Genomic DNA, 23,375 nt, shown 5'->3' on the forward strand with positions numbered 1-23,375 from the left:
TTGTCGATCATTTTTTCGGCTGGTCTGTAGTGTTCGCAAATGAGCGACAATCCTCAGCAGGTGCTGTAGTTACGGCTCATCCTCAGGTCTGAATGGTAGTGTTCACTTTGGCAAATTGTTGGTTGCTAGCGGACAGTCTGGACTTTGGTCAACAGGGCAATAGGTCGGAGTAAACAACGCTATCCAGCGCCATCCTCATTCCTGGCGGCACCATTTCAGGATCTGGGACATTTGTGGAATTCCAGAGGTGAGGTTTTAATTTTACCGTGATGTTGCCTGCTGCTATTGTGAAGGTTTATCCGTCGAGTGTTTTGGGGAATGGCTGGCATCCCGCAGGGCAGTAGTGCGCGGCCGCAACCCTGACAGACATCCACTCCATGCTCTTTGGCTCGCAGGTTTAGCCTGCTGTGTTGCCATGGCGTTTAACCTTCTGCTCCCGCGGGAGCGTGGCGGCAGGGCAGTTTATTTACCCAGGCCTGCAGGGTGAGGGGGCCACACCTGAGTGGCCCTGCCGGGGTCTGCTTGTTTGAGTTGCTGTGGGAACACAGACCCCTTCTTCTCCAGCTACACGGCCGTCTGCGTTTGTGTGTGATGGAGCGTGAAGGGCTCGTGGGAGCGTCCCTACCCCTCAGGAATGCAAAACGAGTTATCGCTCTGTCCTCTGTCCATGTCTGCTAGAGGTGAGTGCTAGGTCTGGTTAGACGGAGGTCGGGGGTGTGTGGTAGGTGGGGAGGGCTTGTACCCCAAACATCGGCATTGTGTCCCGTTAACGCAAACCCCCCTAGATTACAGTAAGTGTGTTCTCGGGCCAGAGCACAGAGTGTGTAGTCCTAACAGAGCTGCCACTGCTGCGCGAGCGGTTAGCGCCAGCTTGCGCTGCAGAACTCCGTCGAGGATGAGTGCGCTGATGAAGGCTCCTCCGTAGTCGCTGAGCAGGGGAAGGGAGAGGAGTCTCCCACGGGTTTGACATCCATAGTGGGAAAATGCCGCAGTGCGTGGTGTTGGCATCGGATCGGCGGCACCACGAGCGTGAAGCAGGTGCTCGGGGGTGGCGGCAGGCTGAGGGGGTTAAAGTAAACGTTCTCGCCGTTAGCTTGGACAGCTAAATTGAAGGCTTTTTTTTTTCTTTTTCTTGAGACCACTTTGCTTTGAAGAAGTGGGATGCAGAGAGAAGGACAAATGAAATGGATACACGGTCTCCTGTCACCTCTGATTGGTGTGTGGCCTGAGTTCTGCCTCACTGAACACGGCCCGTCTGAACGAGGGGCCCAGAACTAATTGCTTCAACCAAACGCTGGTTTGTCAGCTCCAGTCTGCGGTCTAGTTCACTTCTGATTCAGATGTCTGCTAATGGTCACATGACCTGCCGTGAGTTAATTCATGTAGTGTTTGAGCAGAGTCTGGGCTAGAAATGAACTAAAGCAGGGAATTCTCCTTGTCTAGGAGGGAATTCTCTGCACTGGGGGTTTTTTAAACTTGGCTCAGAGGTTTGCAGTGAACATCCCCTAATCCCTCAGCTCTGAGTTCCTTCACTAATGTTGCCATTGGCATGGGGATGTGTACAGTACGTCCTGGCTGGTGTCTGTCTTTACGCTTGCGTATGCTCTGATGCACTTCATCTCAGATGATCAACCAAGATGAAACTTATGTGCTCTCTCTGTTTCTCCACCTCACTCCTCTCTGGTGTTCTGTCTCTCAGGGGCGGAGCAAGTCCTGCTACTGGCTCGTCGGACCGACCTGCGTCGGATCTCTCTGGACCTTCCTGACTTCACTGACATTGTCCTGCAGGTCAGTGACATCCGCCACGCCATCGCAATCGACTATGACCCCGTGGAGGGTTATGTCTACTGGACGGACGACGAGGTCAGGGCCATCCGGCGCGCCCGTCTGGACGGCAGCGATGCCCAGACGTTGATCACCACAGAGATCAACCACCCGGATGGCATTGCCGTGGACTGGGTGGCACGGAACCTCTACTGGACGGACACGGGCACAGACCGCATCGAGGTGACCCGGTTGAACGGCACATCCCGACGCATCCTCGTCTCGGAGAACCTGAATGAGCCCAGGGCCATTGTGCTGGACCCCATCAATGGGTGGGTGCTCACACCTGCCTGCCTGTCCTCATGGTTGGAGGGACACGACATCTTTTTAAAAGTTTTCTTTCTATTTATTTATTTAAATTTTAATACTGTTGATTATTATTATATTATTGTATTATTATTATTATTATACTATTGTTTTGATGATTAACATGTTGGTTTGGCCAGCAGAGAGCATGTAACCTTTTCCGTCGGGATTACTGAGACACACTTCCTGTCTGTGTACCCCAGCATTTAATCTCGGAATGTCGGCCTACATAGGGCATGTTCCCGTTACACACAACAACCAGCTCTTTCTCCTGCATTTCAATATTTTGTTGTTGTTGTTGTTATTAGTTGCATTTATATAGCACCTTTCTCAAACTCAAGGTCGCTTTACAAATATTTCTGCAGTCTAGTTTCCGATTTCCATCATTCCAGCATAGTGAGTGTGTTTTTCTCATCCCTGTAGCTACATGTACTGGACAGACTGGGGAGAGAAGCCCAGGATTGAGCGTGCCAACCTGGACGGCTCAGAGCGGACGGTACTGGTCAACTCCTCTCTGGGCTGGCCCAACGGCCTAGCGCTGGACCATACCACTGGGAAGCTCTACTGGGGGGACGCCAAAACGGACAAGATTGAGGTGAGACCCCTGAGCTGATGGGAAGATTTACAATGGAGGAAAGTGACCTGGGCTTCCGGCTTCCCACCCCCATTAGCAGATCTGTCCCTGTAGGTGCCGGGTAGAGCAGTGTTCTCCAGAGCGGACAGCTCCCAGGACAGCACGCCGTCCACCACATACACACACATGCACACTGAACATTTAACGGAACTGAGCTCAACGCAGGAATTCAACAACTTGGGCTCATTCGTGTTTCAGTGTAAATTAGATGTGGGTGTGTGGTTGTAGGGGCGGGGCTTTGAGGGTGTGGTTGTATGGGTGGGGGGTGGTTTGGCGGTGTGGTTGTAAGGGTGGGGGTGTGGTTGTGGTGGGCTGGTTGTGGTTATGGGGCGAGGGTGTGGTTATGGGGCGTTTTGAAAGTGTGGTTGTAGGGCGGTTTGGCGGTGTGGTTGTAGGGGTGGGGGTGTGGTTATGGGGGTGTGAGGGTGTGGCTATAGGGTTGTGTTTGTTGTAGTTGGGGTGTGGGGGAGGGGGGATTTTTTTTCATTGAGTTGAAAACAACGTTAAGTCTTGAATGAGGAGTTTTGAAAAGTGCCTTCTGGCATGTGGAATGTGGCTGTGTGCTGGCTGAGTGCTTCTAAAAAGAGGTTAGAAGTCCCCTCCCTACTCTCTCTCTCTCGCGCTCTCTCTCCTCCTCCTCAGCTGGTGACAGGCCTCCCTGAAAAGATTGTTTTTTCTTATTGCAAAGTTGAGTTGCATTGAGTACTCAGGACCTTCCCATTGTTTATTTGTCTCAGCTGAACCTGTGCTATATTTCTGTGTGCGTCCCTCACTCCCCGGGTCCCGAGCTCCTGGTCTTCCTTCAGGGTTGGTAGCCCATTTGTTTTTATGTTGTACAATTTAAACAAACCCATCTGTGAATGGTGTGTTGTTTTTTTTTTTCTTTTCACAAGCTTCCTTAACAGCGTGCCTTTGTGCGCCTGGAACACTCGTGTTTGTGGTCCAGCACCTGAAATTCCTCCGCTGTGCTGCCGTTTGAAACGGTGGGGTTGGGGGCTTTGGGTCGGCGGTCTGCGTTCTGGAACACGCGTTGCTGAAAGCTTGGCGTTTGAATCTGGGCCAAGAACGTCACTCTTTCATCTCCTGGCTCATACGGGTGAAAAGAGGCGAGATTACTGGCCCCAGAGCCAGACGCTTCCCCTTCAACACTACGGGAATTCTGCTCTTTTATATGCGTGTTTCTGGCCTTTTTATTTTTGCTTCTCTTCCACCACTCCCCCATCCACCCAGCTTGCCCCCCCCCGCCTCTCTGAAGTTGCCGAACGCCCCCCACTGTGTTCGCTTCAGCGCTGAGATGTGTGAGAGAACTCATCTAACCGTCTGGCGTGTGAGAAGAGCCCCTATTGTGGAGACTTCGGAGAGCTGTGGTGAATTGGCCAGCCCGGAGCTGATCTCAGAACAGCACACGGCATCTCCATTTCTAAGTCCAGAGGGGAGCCTGTCTCGCTGGGGGTGCTCGCTGTGTTTAAAAAAAACAAAAACAAAACCAAACTGTGGGATTTTTTTTTGTTAGGGTTTTATTTCAGTGTTTTTCTCCTGTTTTTGTCTGGTTCTTTAAAGGTATTCTCGGTTCAGTCGGGCCGGCAGTCTTTGATCTGAGCCGCGGTATTGTTCCTCTCGCGTGTTTTTCTAGCTGACGCTTTTCAGTAGATTCTCCAGAAGCCCCGTGATGGAGCTATTAGCCCACAAAGACATGTGAAGTGGCGCGGCGATCCCTCGCTATGGCGGCTGAAAGGCTGAAGGTGGCAGGAAGCTGATGGCTGCTTGCGAATAGCACAAGTGTGAAAGGGATCAATAACCTGTTGTTGTTGGGTTTTTTTGTGATGTCCCACTGAAGTCCCGCTCCACTCCCTCGTGGCTTTCAGGCGTGTGGGAGGCGTGAAACTTGATTTGTGCAGGAGTTCTCCAATGAAGAACCTTTCTCTGAAACACTGGCCATGGTAATGAGTCTTTGTCCCCGTGCCTCTCCAGAGCAGGATGGGGTTGCTTTCAGGCTGCTGGACCAGAGCTCCTGGACCATCTGCTCCAGCCTGCAGGTTACAGCCATGCAAATTCTTGCAACAACCTGAACCAACCTGTAACATCTGGACCAACATGTGCATACTTCTGGCATGGTGTGTGTGAAAGAGTGTGTTTGAGAGGTTTTCTGTAAAAGAAATTACTTTCGTTTGGTCTGTAAACAGAATGACTGAGATGCCAAAAATATTCCTAACACGAGTGTACTTGCCTCCGAAACACTATGCAGACTTTACTGATGAACTTACAGATCTGTTATCTTTCAGTTTTACTGAGTTCAACCATTTTGCATTTGCAGTTGCTATTACCAAATATAATAATCTTTTTGTGTCTTTATTCAATTGCAGAAAGTTTTGGCCCATCCAGTTAGTGAGGTGCTCAGGACCCTTACAGAGAGTTACAGGGACCGTAGTCGTCCGGGAAGGGCTCAATGAATCTGAGTGTGGTCTCGTAATTATGGCCAAGCGGAAGTACATGTATGTTAAATGGGAATTCGACCTTGGTGGACATCACAAGTCACTGGCACTCTTTTAGAAACCTTATTTTCTGTGATGATGATAATAATAATAATTGCTGCCTTGCAGATATGAACTGAAGCATTGTGGGGTCCAGGCCATTTGTCAAGTTTACATATCAGAATGATGTGGTCTACAGTACCGGCTGAGCTGACTGAACTGAGGGCTGAACTGACAGCTTCCCAGAGTCTGTGTTCAGAGGAATGTCATTAATTACCTTGACTAGAACAGTCTCAGGTCTGTGAGCAGGTCAAAATCTTCACTGAAATTTGTCTAGACAGCCATTTGTGGATAGATAACAATTTTCTCAAGGATTTTCCCAATTGACGGTAGATTTGAGTCTGTGTTAATTAACAGAGTTCCTTCCAAGTTTTTTTTTTATAGATGCTTCACCACTGTGGTGTTTAGTGCGTCAGGAAAAACACCTGATAAGAGTGAGGTGTTTACTGTGTATCAGTGTGAAACACTTTCTTCACGAAGGTCATAGCTAAGTCGTCCACGCTGCACGTAGATGATGTGATGTGTCTCACTGTGTTCATTAACAGTGGTCTGTAATGGTAATGACTCTCGTTAGAAGTTTCTGTAACAGTAATGAGTCTCATTAGATGCTTGGTCAGCAGTAATGACTCACTTGGTCTGTAACGGTAATGACTCTCGTGAGATGTTTCTGTAACGGTAATGACTCACTTGGTTTTCTAGTCTCACTTGTGCTGTTTTTGTTTTTGTTTGTTTACCTTGTCCCTCCACCATTGAAAACGTGAGCCAGCACTCCACGCTTCACAGCCTGCTAACAGTTTGTTGCTGTTGCTTGCTTCTCCAGTTATGCCTCAAACGTTGACATTCCAGGCTCCACAGATACTCAGTTTGAAATACAGTGGAAAAACAGACACCTGACGTTCATAACACCCCCCAGCTCTGTTCCCTGTCCAACATCTCCATCACGCCATGTTCTGCCAGTAACGTTGTTAAAGAACATGATTAGGCTTCGATCCAAACTTCCAGCATGAAGAATGAGGGGGTTTTGGAAAGCGACGGAACCGCTCTGGAGATGGTCCTCTCTCCCAGCTTTGGGAGGGATTTGTGAACGTGCTGTCTGCACAGTCACTTAGAGAGAGAGAGAGAGAGAGGGAGACAGAGGCAGACCTGGAGTGTTTGTCTTCCGTTCCAAGGCCACAGTGCGGGTTTCCTGCCTGAGACTCCCGTGTGTGTGTTTACAGTACCAGACAATTTCTCCAGCCTGGGTTTTTATCTCCAGCTTCCATCTCCAGGTTGGTGAATGGTGGAAGAAGTGAGTGGGGGAGGGGGCTTGTGCCTTTTCTTCTCTCCCTCATGTTTCCTCTCCCGAGAGGCAGGGCATTATCTCACTGTGACGCTGATTAGGTGTGAAGTGTGTGCATGCGCATACGCACTTCTCCACCGGCATCGGGCGGGATCCGCAACAGTGACTGTTCCAGCCTCTTGCTTGCAGCCATGGAAACGTGTGCTCCCTGGAGCCCTGTATAGATCATTCCATCTGGAATTTCATGAGAGTACAGAGGATTTTTCCAGTTCCACGTGACTGAAGGAAAGAGGACCTCTGAGGTCAGACTGAGTAAGGAATGGGCGGGATTGTGGGCCACTAGCTTGCGTGTTAGCACAGGTCTGGCCTCCATTCTCGCTGTTGTTCTACACACTCAGAAGATCAAATTTTTGACAGTCTGGCTGAACTCTGTCCTTCTCGATTTACTGCTCATTGTCAAAACAAATGCATCACAGTCCAAGAATCTGGGCATGTCACCTAGGAGACAGTTATCATTTGGGCCCCACAGGATGCTGAGATTTTATTTACATCCAGATTTACTGAAGGGCTAAACAGGAAGCGGTGAGTGGTGGAGGGGCATGAGGCAAACGCGTGCAGTGACGTCCTGGGAGACAGCTTTAGTTCTGCCTTCACGGGTCAGGCTAACGGTCATCGACTCGACGCCCCAGGTGGGATTTTATAAAAAATGCTCTTGTAGGACGGGGTTTCTCATAAATAACTTATCCCTGTAAAACTGTTTACTCCAGATGCGTGTGACACTCCAGCCGAAGAGTTCTTGGTTGTAGCAAACAGACCAATGTGACTGTGGTTTGTTTCTGTCACTCACCATCAGGAGACCTGCAGTTTCTGCCTAGTTTGTACAGTACAAACGTATTCTTGCTATATAATCCAGTCTAGCTCAATAATCAAAACAGAAAATTATATTTTTACTCAGTGGCATTAATACAAATCTTGTTCTAGACTAAAGTTAACTTTTCTCAATTTTTTTTTACTATTCATCAATATTTGAAATTTTGGAAGCAAACCTCTGAACAGAGACAGTTGAATATAAAACACTAGCAATCAATAAAAATAAAACAGTCACTGTTACCAAGTTGTTAACATATGTATTATTGGTCCCACAGGAAAAGGCTTTCGTAAACTTTATTCCCAGTCCTGTTACTGACTGACACGTGTCTGGTGTGCAAGTGTGTCGGATTCTCTGGGGTTTGCTACTCTGACCGCCTCGCGACTGGACGCCAGTCGGGTAGTGTTCACACGCGGCACGTTTCCGCAGTGTGTTCACGTGTGTGAGATTCTAGCAGTCACTTTTAGCAGGTTCAGCTTTGACCTCTGTTTTTCCAGTATTATCAATATTGTAGTTTTTCCCAAAGCCTAAAAAATCCCAGTGAGTGCCGCCCTCCCCCAGCAGGAATTTTGGGAAGGGCTGAGGGTCTGGCCGGAGGAGGCGGGGCGGGAGTGCGGCGGGCCCGTCTGGTTGTTTGAAGTTCTGCTCCGTCCAGTCCCAGACGGCAGATTCAACGATAACATCATTTGTAGGTCAGTCGGCATCGTGTTAGAAGTGGCAGCCAACCCTCAGACAAAAAAAAACCCACAAAAAAAACATCTGATGTTTCAAAGCTAGTCGTAAATAATCAGACGTCAGCTGTCAGATGCTGGACGGGTCTCTGGTCCTGAGGATCTGATCACATCTGTCAGGTACAGGCAAAGGCAAGCGTCCATATGGAGATTTGGCTGTGTGTGCTTGTGTCTGTTCACGGTTGTATGTGTGTGTGTGTGTGTGTGTGTGTCCAGTGCATGTTTTGTGCACATGAAGCTGTAATGCTTCATAGGACTTTGACCTCTGATGTGCAGCTGGGTATATAGTACAGTACAGTCACCTAATTATCAGTCAATAACCACACGTATCAACTAATAACTCGGTTAAACCTCATACATCAGTTAATAACCACGCACACCTGATGGGCCGCTGGTCTTTTTAATTGTAGTAGTATTGCGCAATAGTGAATTGTGTCTCCTTGCTATTTCTCTGTGTGGTCAGCAGAAACCTGACGGTTGTAGATGTTGGACGCGTTACTCAGGGCGCAGGTGCTCTAACATCCCAGCATGCTCGGCGTGGAGAGGGAGACATTCCTACCTGATGAGCTCAGATTTGATGAGGGTTTCTCCAGGGAGAAGCAGGAACGCGCGCGCACACCCACACACACATACACCCATATACACACACACACACATATACACCCACCCACATATATATATATATATATATATATATATATATATATATATATATACACACACACACACCCACACATACATATACACACCCACACGCACACCCACTCACACTCACACACACACACTCTCTCACACACACACACACACTCAGCCTTCTGTCTCAGTCCCTCTCCTTGCCCCGCCCCCAGGCGGGGGCGGAGCTCTAACAGCCTGCAGCTGGAGCCTGTGACTTTTTGTCTTGCCCACAGAGCTGGTCCTTTAGTGGGTTTTGTTCTGCTGTCTTTGGTCAGGAGAAGGTTCTCACAATGTGTTCCCCTCACATAACTCTCAGAGAGAGTAAAATACGACAGCGTGAGAGGAAAGGGTGCCACAGCTTTCAGAGCGCTTCAGCATGTCTAATTGAGCTTTTAACAAACCAACGGCGTTTGTGTGAGCAATGAGAGGCTCCTGCTGACAGCCGACTGACTCGCAGCGAGAAGGGACGCTTTGTCCTGTTGTTTCTCACCTCACGTTTAACAGGACAGACTGTAGCTGCAATACTGGACAAACACACACCTCTGAGTTTAACAGGACAGACTAGCTGCAATACTGGACAAACACACACCTCTGAGTTTAACAGGACAGACTGTAGCTGCAATACTGGACAAACACACACCTCTGAGTTTAACAGGACAGACTGTAGCTGCAATACTGGACAAACACACACCTCTGAGTTTAACAGGACAGACTGTAGCTGCAATACTGGACAAACACACACCTCTGAGTTTAACAGGACAGACTGTAGCTGCAATACTGGACAAACACACACCTCTGAGTTTAACAGGACAGACTGTAGCTGCAATACTGGACAAACACACACCTCTGAGTTTAACAGGACAGACTGTAGCTGCAATACTGGACAAACACACACCTCTGAGTTTAACAGGACAGACTGTAGCTGCAATACTGGACAAACGCGCAATACTGGACAAACGCACACATCACCTCTCAAGATCTTTAAAGGTGGTTAAATCTCTCTGGACATGTCAGAATTGGACACTCAATCTTTCATTGTATTATTAAGTTAATTAAGTTTCCTGTTGATGTTTTCTGTAATGAAGTGTGTTAGTACATTTGGGCTTCTTTTGTCCTGCTATTAGTTTGGGTCACTCTAGGGGGAGGGTGTCTCTTTCAAAGCTGTGTGGGGGTGTGTTTTAGTGACACTATGGGGCCTAAATGACTTTGTCCAGCAGTCATTAACTCATGAAGCTGGTGTGTGTTTGCAGAAACTCAGAAGTGTGTGCCTGTGTGTCCGTGTGTGTATATGTGTGTGCATGTATGTGTGTGCGTGCGTGCGTGTGCATGTATGTGTGTGTGTGTGTGTGTGTGTGTGTGTGTGTGTGTGTGAGAACTCACTCCTTGTCCTTGTTTCAGTGACCCCACACCCAGTCTTACCTGAACATTAGAGAGAGGAAGTTGTAGCTCAGTGGTGAAGGTACTGGACTAGTAATCAGAAGGTTGCTGGTTCCAGTCCCACCACTGCCAGGTTTCCACTGTTCGGCCCCTGAGCAAGACCCTTAACCCTCAATTACTCGATGTGTTCAGTCAGAATTGTAAGTCACTTTGGATAAAAGCGTCAGAGAAATGGCGTGAATGTGAGGACGTTTCTCATGGACTCACACCCTCACTTGTGTTTTTATCTGTGGCGCAGCAGGGCTGTGCCAGGCATAACCAGCAACTCTCAGCCACTACATCAGCACACACACACCATGTGTGGAGTGTGTGTTCTGAGTGTGTGTGTGCATGCCAGTGTGTTTGTGTGCGTGTTATTATGCATGTGTTATTATGCGTGTGTGTGTTTTAACATGGCTTCATAATCTCAGACTTCGTTGGGTTGTGTCCCTGTGCCAGACTAGATTTTGTTGTTTTTTCCCTGCACCCCATCCTCCAGACTCCGCCCACCACCACCAGCCCCTCCCCCTTGCAGCAGAATACAGTGGCGATGAGGAGTGGCTCATTTTGAAACTATGTACCAGATTTGTGGCATCTGCTGTTTTTATCGTCCGCAGTGATCCGGAGGAGGATGGCTGTATGTCCTCCAACACCTGTGAGAGGTGCTGAGGTAGACAACAGCAGAAATGGAGCAGTCAGACCCCCACCCACGCCCCCAGCCCGCTGCCTTCAGTGGGGTGTAAGCTGCCTTCGGTGGGGTGTGGGGCTTGTTTAGTCTTTCTTGATGGTTAGTGCAGGGTTAGCTTGTCCTGTTGTTACACTGTCCAGAGTGTTCCATATGCGTGTTCCGTATGAGTTGTCAAACACTCATCTCCTCTCTCCCCTCACCTCTCTGAGCCCTCACACCAGATCCTTCTCCCCCCTTTCTCCACATCCTCCCCTCTCACCCTCCCCTCTCTCTCTCTCTCCCTCGCTCCCTCTCTCTCTCCCTCCCCCCGGTTGTGTGTCTTGGCTGCTGTCTCGTTCCCTCATTTGAAGCCTGCTGTTCTCTGCAGGAATTGAGCCCTGATGTTCTTCCTCATTCTCCGCTACCGTTCACTATGACGGGCGGCGTCTCAGTCCCACCCTGTGCCTATCCCCGCACTAAGATCCTGAAATAGCTTCGCTGTTGGTCCCCGTGTTGGAACTGGAACTTGGATCTGGCTGGTTTGGCTCAGATCTGAAGGCATTTGTAGATGTGTGGATGGGTCAGATGTTGCACAGCTGTCTGGCACACACAAGCTGTCTGAAGCCTGAACACTTATTCCTCATTTGATCTTTTATGAAAAATGTGTTTAGCTCCTCACCAGTGAGTCTCTAGAGATGAGAACTAAAGACAGTGACTGAGGAATGACTGTGTGTGTGTGTGTGTGTGTGTGTGTGTGTGTTTAAGTAACTGTGATGAATTGCTTCCCGTAACTGATATAGTTCTAGTCCCTGGTCTTCGTGGGTCAGCAGTCCTGTGCTTGGTGCTGATTGGTTCCGGTGTCCCGCGCAGGTCATAAACATGGACGGCTCGTCCAGGACGACCCTGCTGGAGGACAAGCTGCCACACATCTTCGGCTTCACGTTGCTAGGCGACTACATCTACTGGAGCGACTGGCAGAGACGCAGCATCGAGCGGGTGCACACGAGCAAGGCCGTGCGTGAGGTCATCGTGGAGCAGCTCCCTGACCTCATGGGTCTCAAGGCCACCAGGGTCACAGAGACGTTCGGTAAGACAGTCCACCTCTGGGACGGATCATCTCTGGACCTGGGGGGCAGGACCCTCAAACCAACCCAACAGAAATCCTGCCTGTTAGATGAAGCAGGTCTGGTTAACTCAGATCAGTGAATCGGATCTCTGCACAGTGATTCAGAATCACCACATCAGACATAAACGAAATAGATCATTAAATAGATCAGACCTGTTTACAGAAGTCAGTGTGTGAACACACGGTTGCCGTTAGAAACCGTGAGAAATATCTAATGTCCTCAGTGATCAGTAAACGGCTTACTGTCATGGGTATTCATGATGTTTTTGTGTGTGTGTGTGTGTGTGTGTGTGTGTGTGTGTGTAGGCACCAATGGCTGTGCGTTCTCCAACGGCGGCTGCAGTCACCTGTGCTTCCACGGGCCACGTGAGCTCACGTGTGCCTGCCCCATGGGTCTGGAGCTGCTGAGCGACCTGCACACGTGCGTGGTGCCCGAGGCCTTCCTGCTGTTCACCAACCGCGCCGACATCCGCAGCATTTCCTTGGGTACCAACGGCAACGATGTGGCCCTCCCGCTCACGGGAGTCCAGGAGGCTTCCGCCCTGGACTTTGACGTTGCCGAAAACAGAATCTTCTGGACAGACGTCAGCACCAAGGTACAAACCTGTCTGATCTGCATGTGTAACTGTTTATTGTTGTTCTGTTAGCTTGGGTTTTTATATATAACTCTAGCAAAAGAATAGACTCCAAACATGAGGGAATGACAAAAAAATTATATATTTTTGTAGTTGTGGTGGGAGACAAAGAGAATTTATTTTAAGATCACTTTTTCAGCAGTAGATGCTAACTCTACTGGTTGGGTTCAGAATTCTGCTTAGCGTTAGCGGCTAACCGTGCTCTCCTGGCTGCCTCAGACCATCAGCAGGGCATTTCTGAACGGGAGTGGTGTGGAGGCTGTGATCGAGTTCGGCCTGGATTACCCAGAGGGCATGGCTGTCGACTGGATGGGAAGAAACATCTACTGGGCCGACACCGGTACCAACCGCATTGAGGTGGCCCGGCTTGACGGACAGTACCGGCAGGTTCTGGTGTGTAAGGAGCTGGACAACCCTCGTTCACTAGCGCTGGACCCAGCCAACGGGTAGGAACGCTGTACCAGAACGTACAAACATCTAACAGAGTTCCTGCAGATGACTAAACAGTCTTTAAACAATCTTTAATTCTGTCAGCCACATATATACTGATATCCAGGTGTCTGTGCTCCAGGCAGATGCTCAGTTGCACATTAGTATATTGGAACATCAGTACACTGTTTTGATGTGTTTGTTCTATGTACATAGATCTTCCTCTGTGCATTGCAGTGCTACATATCACATGTATACTTGTTTAAATTTCTATTTGTTCATTTTCTTCCACTGCCATATTTTTACCCTGAGCTTCACTACTGATGTGTCTGACATGGCTGTGCCCCAAAGGCTTGGGAAGACTCAAATACATGAGTCTTACACCCACTCAGAGAGGGAGAGGGAGAGGGAGAGAGAGAGAGAGAGGGAGAGAGAGAGAGAGGGAGAGAGAGAGAGGGAGAGAGAGAGAGGGAGAGAGGGAGAGAGAGAGAGAGGTCTCAGTTTGAATTCACGTTCACTCTGATCTTCAGGAGATTCTCCAGGCCTCTGTTCACTGTTTAATGTGACACGGAGCATTTGTAACCTAATCCACGTTGTGTAACTCTGGATGGCGGGGAGGCCGTGATTGTCACTGTAGTGAAGACTAATCATCTCTAGAGGCAGGTCTCTCCCAAACGACAGACACATCAGCAGTGGCTGGGCATGAGGGATCTTACCTCAGGGCATGGTTCTCTCTCCCTCTCTCTCTCTCTGTCTCTCTCTCTGTCTCTGTCTGTGTCTCTGTCTGTCTCTGCGTGTGGCTTGTGGTGTAAGCCATGCATGTATTTACAAGTGCGGACTTTGGTGTGAGGCTCTCCGTGTGGTGACACACACCTCAGACATTCCTGTGCTTCCTCTACCGCGCTGCCTCTGAGGCAGGAGTCTGGTCTGCCTTCTGCCACGGCGATCATGTAGCAGACCTTTCAGGACATTATAACCTGCCCTGTGGTACCAGACCTTCAGCAGTCGGCCCAGGCTAAACCAAGGCCTCCACCCGCTCCACCCGTAGGTACATGTACTGGACGGAGTGGGGGGGCCGGCCGAGGATCGCCCGCGGCCACATGGACGGCACCAACATCGTCACCCTGGTGGATAAAGTTGGCCGGGCCAACGGCCTCACCATCGACTACGTGGAGCAGCGGCTGTACTGGACCGACCTGGACACGTGCATGATCGAGTCCACCAATATGGAGGGTGAGGGAGAAGTCACAGGTCATGAACCTACACACACACGCAGAAACGATCACACACCAGGACAGCCCTTCACACACACGCAGAAACGATCACACACCAGGACAGCCCTTCACACACACGCAGAAACGATCACACACCAGGACAGCCCTTCACACACCCGCAGAAACGATCACACACCAGGACAGCCCTTCACACACCGGGACAGCCCTTCACACACCGGGACAGCCCTTCACACACACCGGGACAGCCCTTCCCAGTCCAGGACACATGATGGAAATCCCTTTCAGGCCCATTTAGTTTAGTTTGGTGTAAACAAAAGAGAAACAAAACCTCCATGTCTGATGTTTGTCTGTGACGCTCAGGGCCGTATAAATGCAGCTGACGTCACAGACCTGTGACTGATGCAGATTCCCGTCAGGAGAATTTCCATAACAAGCTGTGAACTTTGACCTCCTGTTAATGGCTCTTCCTGATTAAGGCATTCTGCTGTCCTGTGACACATGTATGTACCACACGTGTACCCTGCGTGTGCCCCGTGTGTGCCCTGCAGGTCTCCAGAGGGAGATCGTGGCTGACGACCTGCCACACCCGTTTGGACTGACCCAGTACCGCGACTACATCTACTGGACCGACTGGAACCTGCGGAGCATCGAGCGCGCCGACAAGCGAACCGGACTGAACCGCACGCTGGTGCGGGGTCAGCTGGAGTACGTTATGGACATCCTGGTGTTCCACTCGTCCCGGCAGGATGGTGCCAACGAGTGCTCGCAAAATAACGGCAACTGTGCCCACCTGTGCCTGGCGTCTCCGTCGGGGGCACAGTGCCGCTGTGCCTCCCACTACACGCTCGAAGCCAACGGACGCAACTGCAGCTGTGAGTGATGACCAGCAGGTGGCGCAGGTGCACGGAGCGCGCTCTGTTCAGGAGCTGCTCTCACTCTTACACACTCTCTCACACAATCACTCACTCACACTCTCTCTCCTTCCCTCCCTCATATTCTCTCTCTCTCTCTCTCTCTCTCTCCCTCCCTATAGCCCCCTCCAGTTTTCTGTTGTTCAGTCAGAAGAGTTCCATCAGTCGGCTGGTTCTGGGTGAACAGAGTCCAGACATAATCCTTCCCATCCATGTCACCAAGAACCTGCGTGGTATCACCTTCGACCCGCTCGACCGCCTCATCTATTGGGTCGACGGTCGCCAGAACATCCGCAGAGCCCGGGACGATGGCTCCCAGGTCCGTGCTCGTCACCTTTGACCCCAATGACCTGGCGTTTCCGTTCTTTTTTCTTTTTAACCTGCCCTGTGACCCCTGAGCCTGCTGTGATCTCTGTGTCCTGGACGTTTAGCTAACCTCCTTGTTGTGTGCTAAAGCACTACTACAAGACTTTTTCTTTATTAGCTGAAGAGTTGTTTTTACAGCATTTGGAAAGTGAATTGTCATTTTATTTAGAGAATGCCTGATTAAGGCATTCTGCTGTCCTGTGCCACATGTATGTCCCACCACGTGTACATAACATGTACCACACGTGTACCCTTTTTCTATTTATTTAGAGAAAGAGATTAAATCTTTCTTTGGTTACTTTGCCAACTCTAACTCCAGCTCTCAATTTCACTACTTTGGTAGTCTCTGTGACTTCACTGTGTAACACCAACCCTTTGGGCTAATGTGATTGGCCTGTCTGTGTAACTCCACTTCCTGTCTTTGGGCTAACGTGATTGGCTACTGACGCTTGTGCAGGCAGAGACAGTCGTGACTTCCGGCCCCACGCAGCACGTGAAACATCCACACGACCTGAGCTTGGACCCCTTCAGTCGCACCGTCTACTGGACGTGCGAGACCACCAACACCATCAACGTCCAGCGCATGGACGGTCAGCCGCTGGGAGAGGTGCTCGCAGATGACCTGGACAAACCCAGAGCCATCGTGGTCAACGCAGAGAAAGGGTGGGTGTGTGTGTGGCTGTGTGTGGCTGTGTGTGGAGTTTTTTGGGGGTACAGGCAGAAGATATATCATGACATGTCTGTTCTGTTTTTCATGAAATTGCATCTGTGCTTCAAACACCTTTTTTATATAATATTTATTTCAGAAGTAATTTGTGCTTTCATGAGTGTTCGGTATATTCAGAACCTTCCTGCGTCCAGGGTCCAGCTTCCTGTGAGAGGTTCTCCTCTTTTCAGTTGTAGTATTGTGATGCTGTGTGATCTGTCATGTGGTGGTTGTTGGAGAGGAGGGTGGTGTTGTGATGCTCACAAATCTCCATCTCCCCTCCTCTACCCGCACCATCCACACAGCCACAGCAGTGAAAATGTTGGGTGGAGAACTCCTTTCACATCAGGGTTCCCAAATCTACACACATCCAGAAACGAAACCCAGACCCCTGTGCGCGCACGTGTGGGTGTGGGTGTGTGTGCGCGCGAGTGTGGGTGTGTGTGCTCGCGTGGGTGTGGGTGGGTGTGCGTGTGTGTTTGTGTAAGTGTGCCTGTAGGTGTGTGTGTGTGTGTGTGTTTGTGTTTGTGTAAGTGTGCCTGTAGGTGTGTGTGCGAATGAGCGCGTATGTCAAATCCAAGCCCAGAGGGTACGGAGCATCATCACATTCTCTTGTTTTGGTTTGTGGGGTTTTTTTTGTTTGTGTTTTGTTTTGTTTTGTTTTTTGTTTTGTTTTGTTTTCCTTACACTCTCAGATGTTCCCGGTTGCTCCTATTTTGTTAATTTAAATGTTTGTATTTTTGTTTATACACAAACCTGGGGACACAGTAGACTTTGGAGAACAGAAGTTCGGTTTAATAGCTGCAGGTGGTGCGCTTGCCTCTCCGCTCACATGACGGGTGGAGCACGGCGGAGACCACAGCGCAGTCCAGGCATGTCTGCAGCACTCATTCCAGCATGAGCGTAGTCTTCCTCCTGCTGGATGCAGTCGGATCGGCGGAGGGACGGAGCTGAACGGAGTCTGCTGTTCTCTTGCTGTGTGGGGAATTGCTCCCAGATAGGGATGTGGGTCCTGCTAGGTTCCCTAACCCCCGTGTGTTCTCTGTGCAGGTACATGTACTTCACCACGCTACAGGACCGCTCTGCTAAGATTGAGGGTGCGTCTCTGGACGGCACAGAGCGCGAGTCTCTCTTCACCACCGGTCTGATCCGGCCCATGGCGCTCGCGCTCGACAACAAACTGGGCAAACTCTTCTGGGTGGACGCCGATCTGAAACGCATCGAGAGCAGCGACCTGTCCGGTGAGTGTGAGCGTGTGTCTGCAGGTTTCATGTCTGATTATTGCTGGTGGTTTCAGAGAGAGCAGCACACCTTAGTCTCTACTCATCTGTCTTCCAGTGGGATGGAGAGGCAGAGACCCAGCAGGGTTTACTGTCTGGTCTCTCTCCATCGCTCTCTTTTCTCTCTAACCCAGGGGCCAATCGGATTGTTCTCCAGGACTCCAACATTTTGCAGCCGATTGGTCTGACCGTGCTGGCTGAGCACCTGTACTGGATTGACAAGCAGCAGCAGATGATTGAGCGCGTGGACAAGCGAAGCGGAGACAGGAGGACACGGATCCAGGGACGCATCCAGTACCTGACGGGCATCCACGCCGTGGAGTACATGGACCCCGAAGAGTTTGGTAGGGTGGCCAGTGTCCACTGTGTGGTCAGGTCCAGCGTCAGTGTCCACTGTGTGGTCAGGTCCAGGGATGTGTGGTTCTGTGTTTTTGTTTGTGTCTCAACGCAGTGCTCCTGCTCCCCACAGCATCCCACCCGTGTTCCCGTGACAACGGAGGCTGCTCACACATCTGCATTGCCAAGGGCGATGGAACTCCGCGATGTTCCTGTCCCATGCATCTGGTGCTGCTTCAGAACCTGCTCAGCTGTGGAGGTGCGGAACACACGCACGTTTGCGCACGCACGCACGTTCGCACGCGCACACAAACACCATGCGGGTTCTAAAGTGTTCCACCGTCATGCTGACGCGCGTGGCTGCTTCCCCAGAGCCACCCACCTGCTCCAGTGAGCAGTTCACGTGTGCCACGGGCGAGATCGACTGCATCCCCATGGCGTGGCGTTGCGATGGCATCGCTGAGTGTGCCGACCACAGCGACGAGATGAGCTGCCCCGTGTGCTCGGAGCTGCAGTTCCAGTGCAATAAGGGCCAGTGTGTGGACGCCCAGCTGCGTTGCAACGGCGAGCCGGACTGTGTGGACGGATCCGATGAGCGTGACTGTGACAGTAGGTTTCCTCCAGAATTCCTCCAGAATCACAATAGCACAGTCACCTGTGAACACCTTCAGTAAAGGCCAAACTCACACACATCATTAGCACATCAAACATAACTGTTGTTTGTTTGTTTACATAGCGTGCACACATCATCTTATTTCTTTGGCTGCTTTGATAGTGTATGTGTACCAAAAAAACTAATTTCCATCGTGTCTGCAGCGTTCCCACTGTAGCCCTGCAAGATCCATTACACCACTGAAATGCAAGACCTCTGTGAACTCTGCAGCATTTCTGTTGATACCTGCTTTAGTGTGTGTGTGTGTGTGTGTGTGTGTGTGTGTGTTCCTCCCATCCAGCTATCTGCATGCCCAACCAGTTCCACTGTGGCAATAATAAGTGTATCCTGAAAAAACAGCAGTGTGATTCCTACCCTGACTGCCTGGACGGTTCTGATGAACTCTTCTGTAGTGAGTACTGTCGCTCCGCTCCTCGTGGGACTGGGGATCTGCTGGACATTGTGGTCATACCCATGAAGCTTGTGGATAAAGAGTTAAACCGAGTTTACATCACCCAGACAGTGCACAACAAACATCGACATTCTCCAACAAACATAGACAAACACCAATACCACCATTCTCATAATGGCTTTAGATTATTGTAGAAGAAGCACTGAGAAGCCAAATCACAACTGAGAGAACATTCTAGAATAAGATCACCAATCACAGATGTATTCTGTCTTGATAGTTGGATAGTGTTGGTTGCTGTGCTTTGGGCTTCATTCCCAAAGACCTGGAGGGGAAGGTGTGGGAGGTTTCCAGGTGTCCATGTGGGAGGTGTCCAGGTGCGCCACTCCGTGTCCACCAGAGGAGAGCTGGGCTATGTGTTTGTCCTGCTCTGATGTCGTGATGCTCTGACCTGTTTCTCCTCAGACTTCCCCCCATCACAGAGCGAGGAGCGTCACGCCAACACCATCGGCCCTGTCATCGGCATCATCCTGTCCGTCTTCGTGCTGGGGGGCATGTGCTTCGTGTGCCAGCGCGTCGTCTGTCGACGCTACAAAGGCCCAAATGCTGCCTTCCCCCACGACTACATCAGCGGAACCCCCCACGTCCCCCTGAACTTCATTGGTCCGACCAGCTCGCAGCACGGCACCTTCACAAGTACGGCTCGACCGAACCATTACTCGGGGGGGTGCCCAACGTGTGCATGTCTGTCTCTGTTTGAACACTCTTAACCCCTCTCGAAAAATATGGAAATTGACTTTTCTTTAAAGAATTTTATACTGTGTAAATCACAGTAGAGCAATGTAGGCTGGGTTTTGCCACACATATCCTAATTAATTGTGTGTGTTTGTGTTATGGTGTGTGTGTGTGTTATGGTGTGTGTGTGTGTGTGTGTGTGTGTGTGTGTGTGTAGGTATCTCGTGTAGGAAGTCCATGATGAGCTCTCTCAATCCGATGGGCAGTAGCAGCAGTGGTGCTCCTCTCTACGACAGGAACCATGTGACCGGGGCCTCATCCAGCAGCTCCAACAGCACCAAAGCTGCCTTCTACCCCCAGGTGTTACCTCCATCACCTCCCCCTCCACCCACTTCATCACCGCCATCTTAACCCCCACCTTCACCCCTGGGTCCATTTATGATGTTAATATTTTGTCATAACATGACTCTCTGGAGTTTTCATAGTAGTGTGTGTGTGTGTGTGTGTGTGTGTGTGGTGTGCGCGCGCGCGCGCGAGTGTGTGTGTTCGGTATGTGTGTGTCTGCATGTGTGCGCGTGTATCTGCGTGTGTGTGTGCGCGCACGCGCGTGTGTGTGTGTCTAACCCTTTTGTTGCGTTCTTCTGCAGATCCTAAACCCTCCCCCCTCCCCAGCCACAGACCGCTCCCTGTACAACACAGAGATCTTCTACTCCTCCAACAGCCCCTCCACAACCAGGTCCTACAGGTCAGCCATGCCTCTCACACTGAAACACACACACACACAGCTGAGCCTGACACATACATGAACACGCATCCTGAAGTGTTTCCTGGTGCAGTAAGGCTCTATAATAGCCCCCTCTTTTGAATGACCTTTTGCCCTCTGGAGGTCAAACTAAACCTGCATGCGCGCTAGATCAGATGGCGAAGGAGTTCAGTTCAAACGTCATGGAAACTGACCCCGCCCCCTCTTCTCCACGCTCCACTGCCCTCTGCAGGCCGTACATGATGCGTGGCGTGGCTCCGCCCACCACGCCCTGCAGCACAGATGTGTGTGACAGCGACTACACCACGAGCCGCTGGAAAAGCAGCAAGTACTACATGGACCTAAACTCGGACTCGGACCCGTATCCCCCTCCGCCGACCCCACGGAGCCAGTACATGTCGGCGGAGGAGAGCTGCCCCCCCTCGCCGTCCACCGAGCGGAGCTACTTCCACCTGTGCCCACCCCCCCCCGTCGCCATGCACGGACTCCTCCTGACCTCGTCTCCATCCCGCACAGACTCCTACCTGCCAGAGAGAGAGAGAGAGAGAGAGAGAGACCCTAAAACACCTAATTAAGTGTACAGAGCTGATTGCATGGCTGTCTGAAACTTTTTCTGTACAGCTTGTGTGCATGAATCATAATCATATTCATATATGACGGTAAATGTTTTCTCTTCGGCTAATCCAAGCACAAGTGAGCGGCGTTCGCGCGGGAAGTGGATATTCTTTAATCCGTTAAACATGGTCACCACGTTTCACGCAGTCATGGATGGTCAGTGAGCATGAAACCTTGAGCCTTTGGGGGTTTGAATTAGAAGTGAGACATTTCAGTCCTGTGAAAAAATACAAAACCAAAAAAACCAAACTCATTTAGAGCATAGACATTGTACATATGTATACTTAAGTAAATAATCATTTGTCATTAAGGCTGCGTCTTCTGTTGATTGTTTTTTATGTGAATATGTGTAACGGTTTCAAGCTTGTGTTCGGCTAGTTCTGTTTACCAAAGGGCGGTTTGCTGCTACTGTACATAAACCTTTCATCTGAATAACGACAAACAAAAACAGCCAGCAAAACTCACGTAGGTGTGTGTGTGTTTGTGTATATAAACCTGGCCGTAGGTCGAGTGTGAAACTGTACTGATACTGCTAATGTTGTAACTGTAATGTTATTAATCTCGTAGCAAGATTCCAGCTTCATCCATGTACAAAATAATGTCTGAATATTCATGTGAGATGTCTCTTGATCTGAAGGAGTGCGTGTGAGTTGTGGAAAGCGTGAATCTGAGGCAGGAGTGTAGCTCCCGTTACCTACCGCTGTTTCAGCAGTGGCACATCCCCCCTGCTGCTCTCCTTGAAGCACACTTTGCCAGATCTGCTCCCACAAATGTAGGACACGGCTGTGTGTGAGAGGTTGAGGGGGCTGTATTTCAGGGAGGTAGTTTGGGCCTGTGCTGACTGGCTCTTTGGTCTGATTTTATGCTCCAGGGAGGGATGAAGGTGGATTTTCAGGTGACAGAGTTGGACTTTCAAGTGTTTTCTGAAGTTATATTCCCCGTGTCCTCAGAATTAATCCAGAGACGTTATGTGAATGCAGATACCTGTAGCTGCCAGTAGTTTTTGTGCATATGTTTTAGATCAACGTTGTCTAGATTTTTACGTTTCAGAGTTAAGCACTTAAGATGTTGTGTCCTAGGGAAGTACTGCAGAAATGTACTGGAACGATCCTTTAATACTGTCCTCCAGTAGCGTTTTAAACACGTCTGTAACTTGTTAACTTGAACTAATTTGTACCGATTTACCAAACAAAAGTCACAAAATGTGTGGAAGTCCTGTTCAGTATAGCATTAACTCTCAGACCAAGCACAGAGGTATACTCCCAGTAGACCAGGACTCCAAGTAGACTGAGACTCCCAACAGACTGGGACTCCTGCCGTTGCCCTGGGGTTTGTTGCCCTGGGAGGTGAGTCTCTCAAAGCCCTGAATGTGACTGAAAAATAACATAGAAAAACATTTGTTGACCGTGTAGCACCACGCTGGCCAAACCTCTGTCAACCTGAACAGTCACACACGCGGGAATCCTCACCCTCTAACCGTAACGCATTCTCATTCAGAATTCAGGTCACATCCTTCAGTTCTCCCAACCACAAACCCTACAGGGTTGCCTTTATATGTACAGATGCCTCATGTAATGCACACTTGTGACAATTTTTGTATCAAAAGCATTTTTATATATAATAAAGGATCTATTTTAAGGAACTTTGTTCTCGTTCCTTGTTTGTTTTCTTTTGACATTTGATTCTATATTCTGTGAAAAACTTAATGACGAGCCATTTTAAATGTCTAAGTTGTAGCTCATATATTAGTTTAGGTCCTATGCATAAGTATATGATAAAGTTGTAGGTTTAAGTCTTAATTGCCAACATGAAATCGTAAAAAAGCCCAACAAAGCACTTGTGCTCTTGTTGCTGTGTGTGGGGGGGGGGGGTAGGGTAGAGGAGTTTAATCTTGTTAAAATACACGTATGTCAAGTCTCAGCCTGCCCTACAGCTTATGTACAGAACATTTTAAATGCAGAAATATGACCACGTTGTATAATTGTGTGTGGTGTGTGTGTGTGTGTGTGTGTGTGTGTGTGTGTGTGTGTGTGTGTATATATATATATATATATATATATATATATATATATATATATAAAGTTTTATTATTTTTTTAATAAAACTAAAACTATTAGTACTAAGGTTCTGTATTTAAGAGCAATTTGTGTAGCGAGACTGTGAGTAGGCATGTTTCACAGACTGATACTGCACCCCTGTGGACGAAGTGTTGTGTCACTGTAAACTAGAGCGTCTGCGTGCACTTT

The 23,375-nt window shown here is 49.6% G+C and overlaps 1 protein-coding gene across 1 annotated transcript in view; it reads left to right on the plus strand.

Annotated features, from left to right (window-relative positions):
• The window catches only part of lrp5 (low density lipoprotein receptor-related protein 5), a 42,328-nt gene extending 21,226 nt beyond the window's left edge, over positions 1–21,102 (plus strand). The window contains 19 exon segments of the mRNA XM_035532052.1: positions 1,700–2,096; positions 2,554–2,725; positions 11,802–12,018; positions 12,364–12,653; positions 12,912–13,138; positions 14,170–14,354; positions 14,905–15,228; positions 15,390–15,586; positions 16,091–16,296; positions 17,390–17,580; positions 17,754–17,963; positions 18,089–18,214; positions 18,328–18,564; positions 18,909–19,019; positions 19,482–19,712; positions 19,969–20,111; positions 20,399–20,496; positions 20,747–20,975; positions 20,977–21,102. Of these exon segments, the coding sequence (XP_035387945.1) occupies positions 1,700–2,096; positions 2,554–2,725; positions 11,802–12,018; positions 12,364–12,653; positions 12,912–13,138; positions 14,170–14,354; positions 14,905–15,228; positions 15,390–15,586; positions 16,091–16,296; positions 17,390–17,580; positions 17,754–17,963; positions 18,089–18,214; positions 18,328–18,564; positions 18,909–19,019; positions 19,482–19,712; positions 19,969–20,111; positions 20,399–20,496; positions 20,747–20,975; positions 20,977–21,009 (3,824 nt within the window). The 3' untranslated portion in view covers positions 21,010–21,102.
• The last annotated feature ends 2,273 nt before the right edge of the window (positions 21,103–23,375 follow it).

This window comes from Electrophorus electricus, chromosome 12, assembly GCF_013358815.1.
Source record: "Electrophorus electricus isolate fEleEle1 chromosome 12, fEleEle1.pri, whole genome shotgun sequence".
Classification (NCBI taxonomy): Eukaryota; Metazoa; Chordata; class Actinopteri; order Gymnotiformes; family Gymnotidae; genus Electrophorus; species Electrophorus electricus.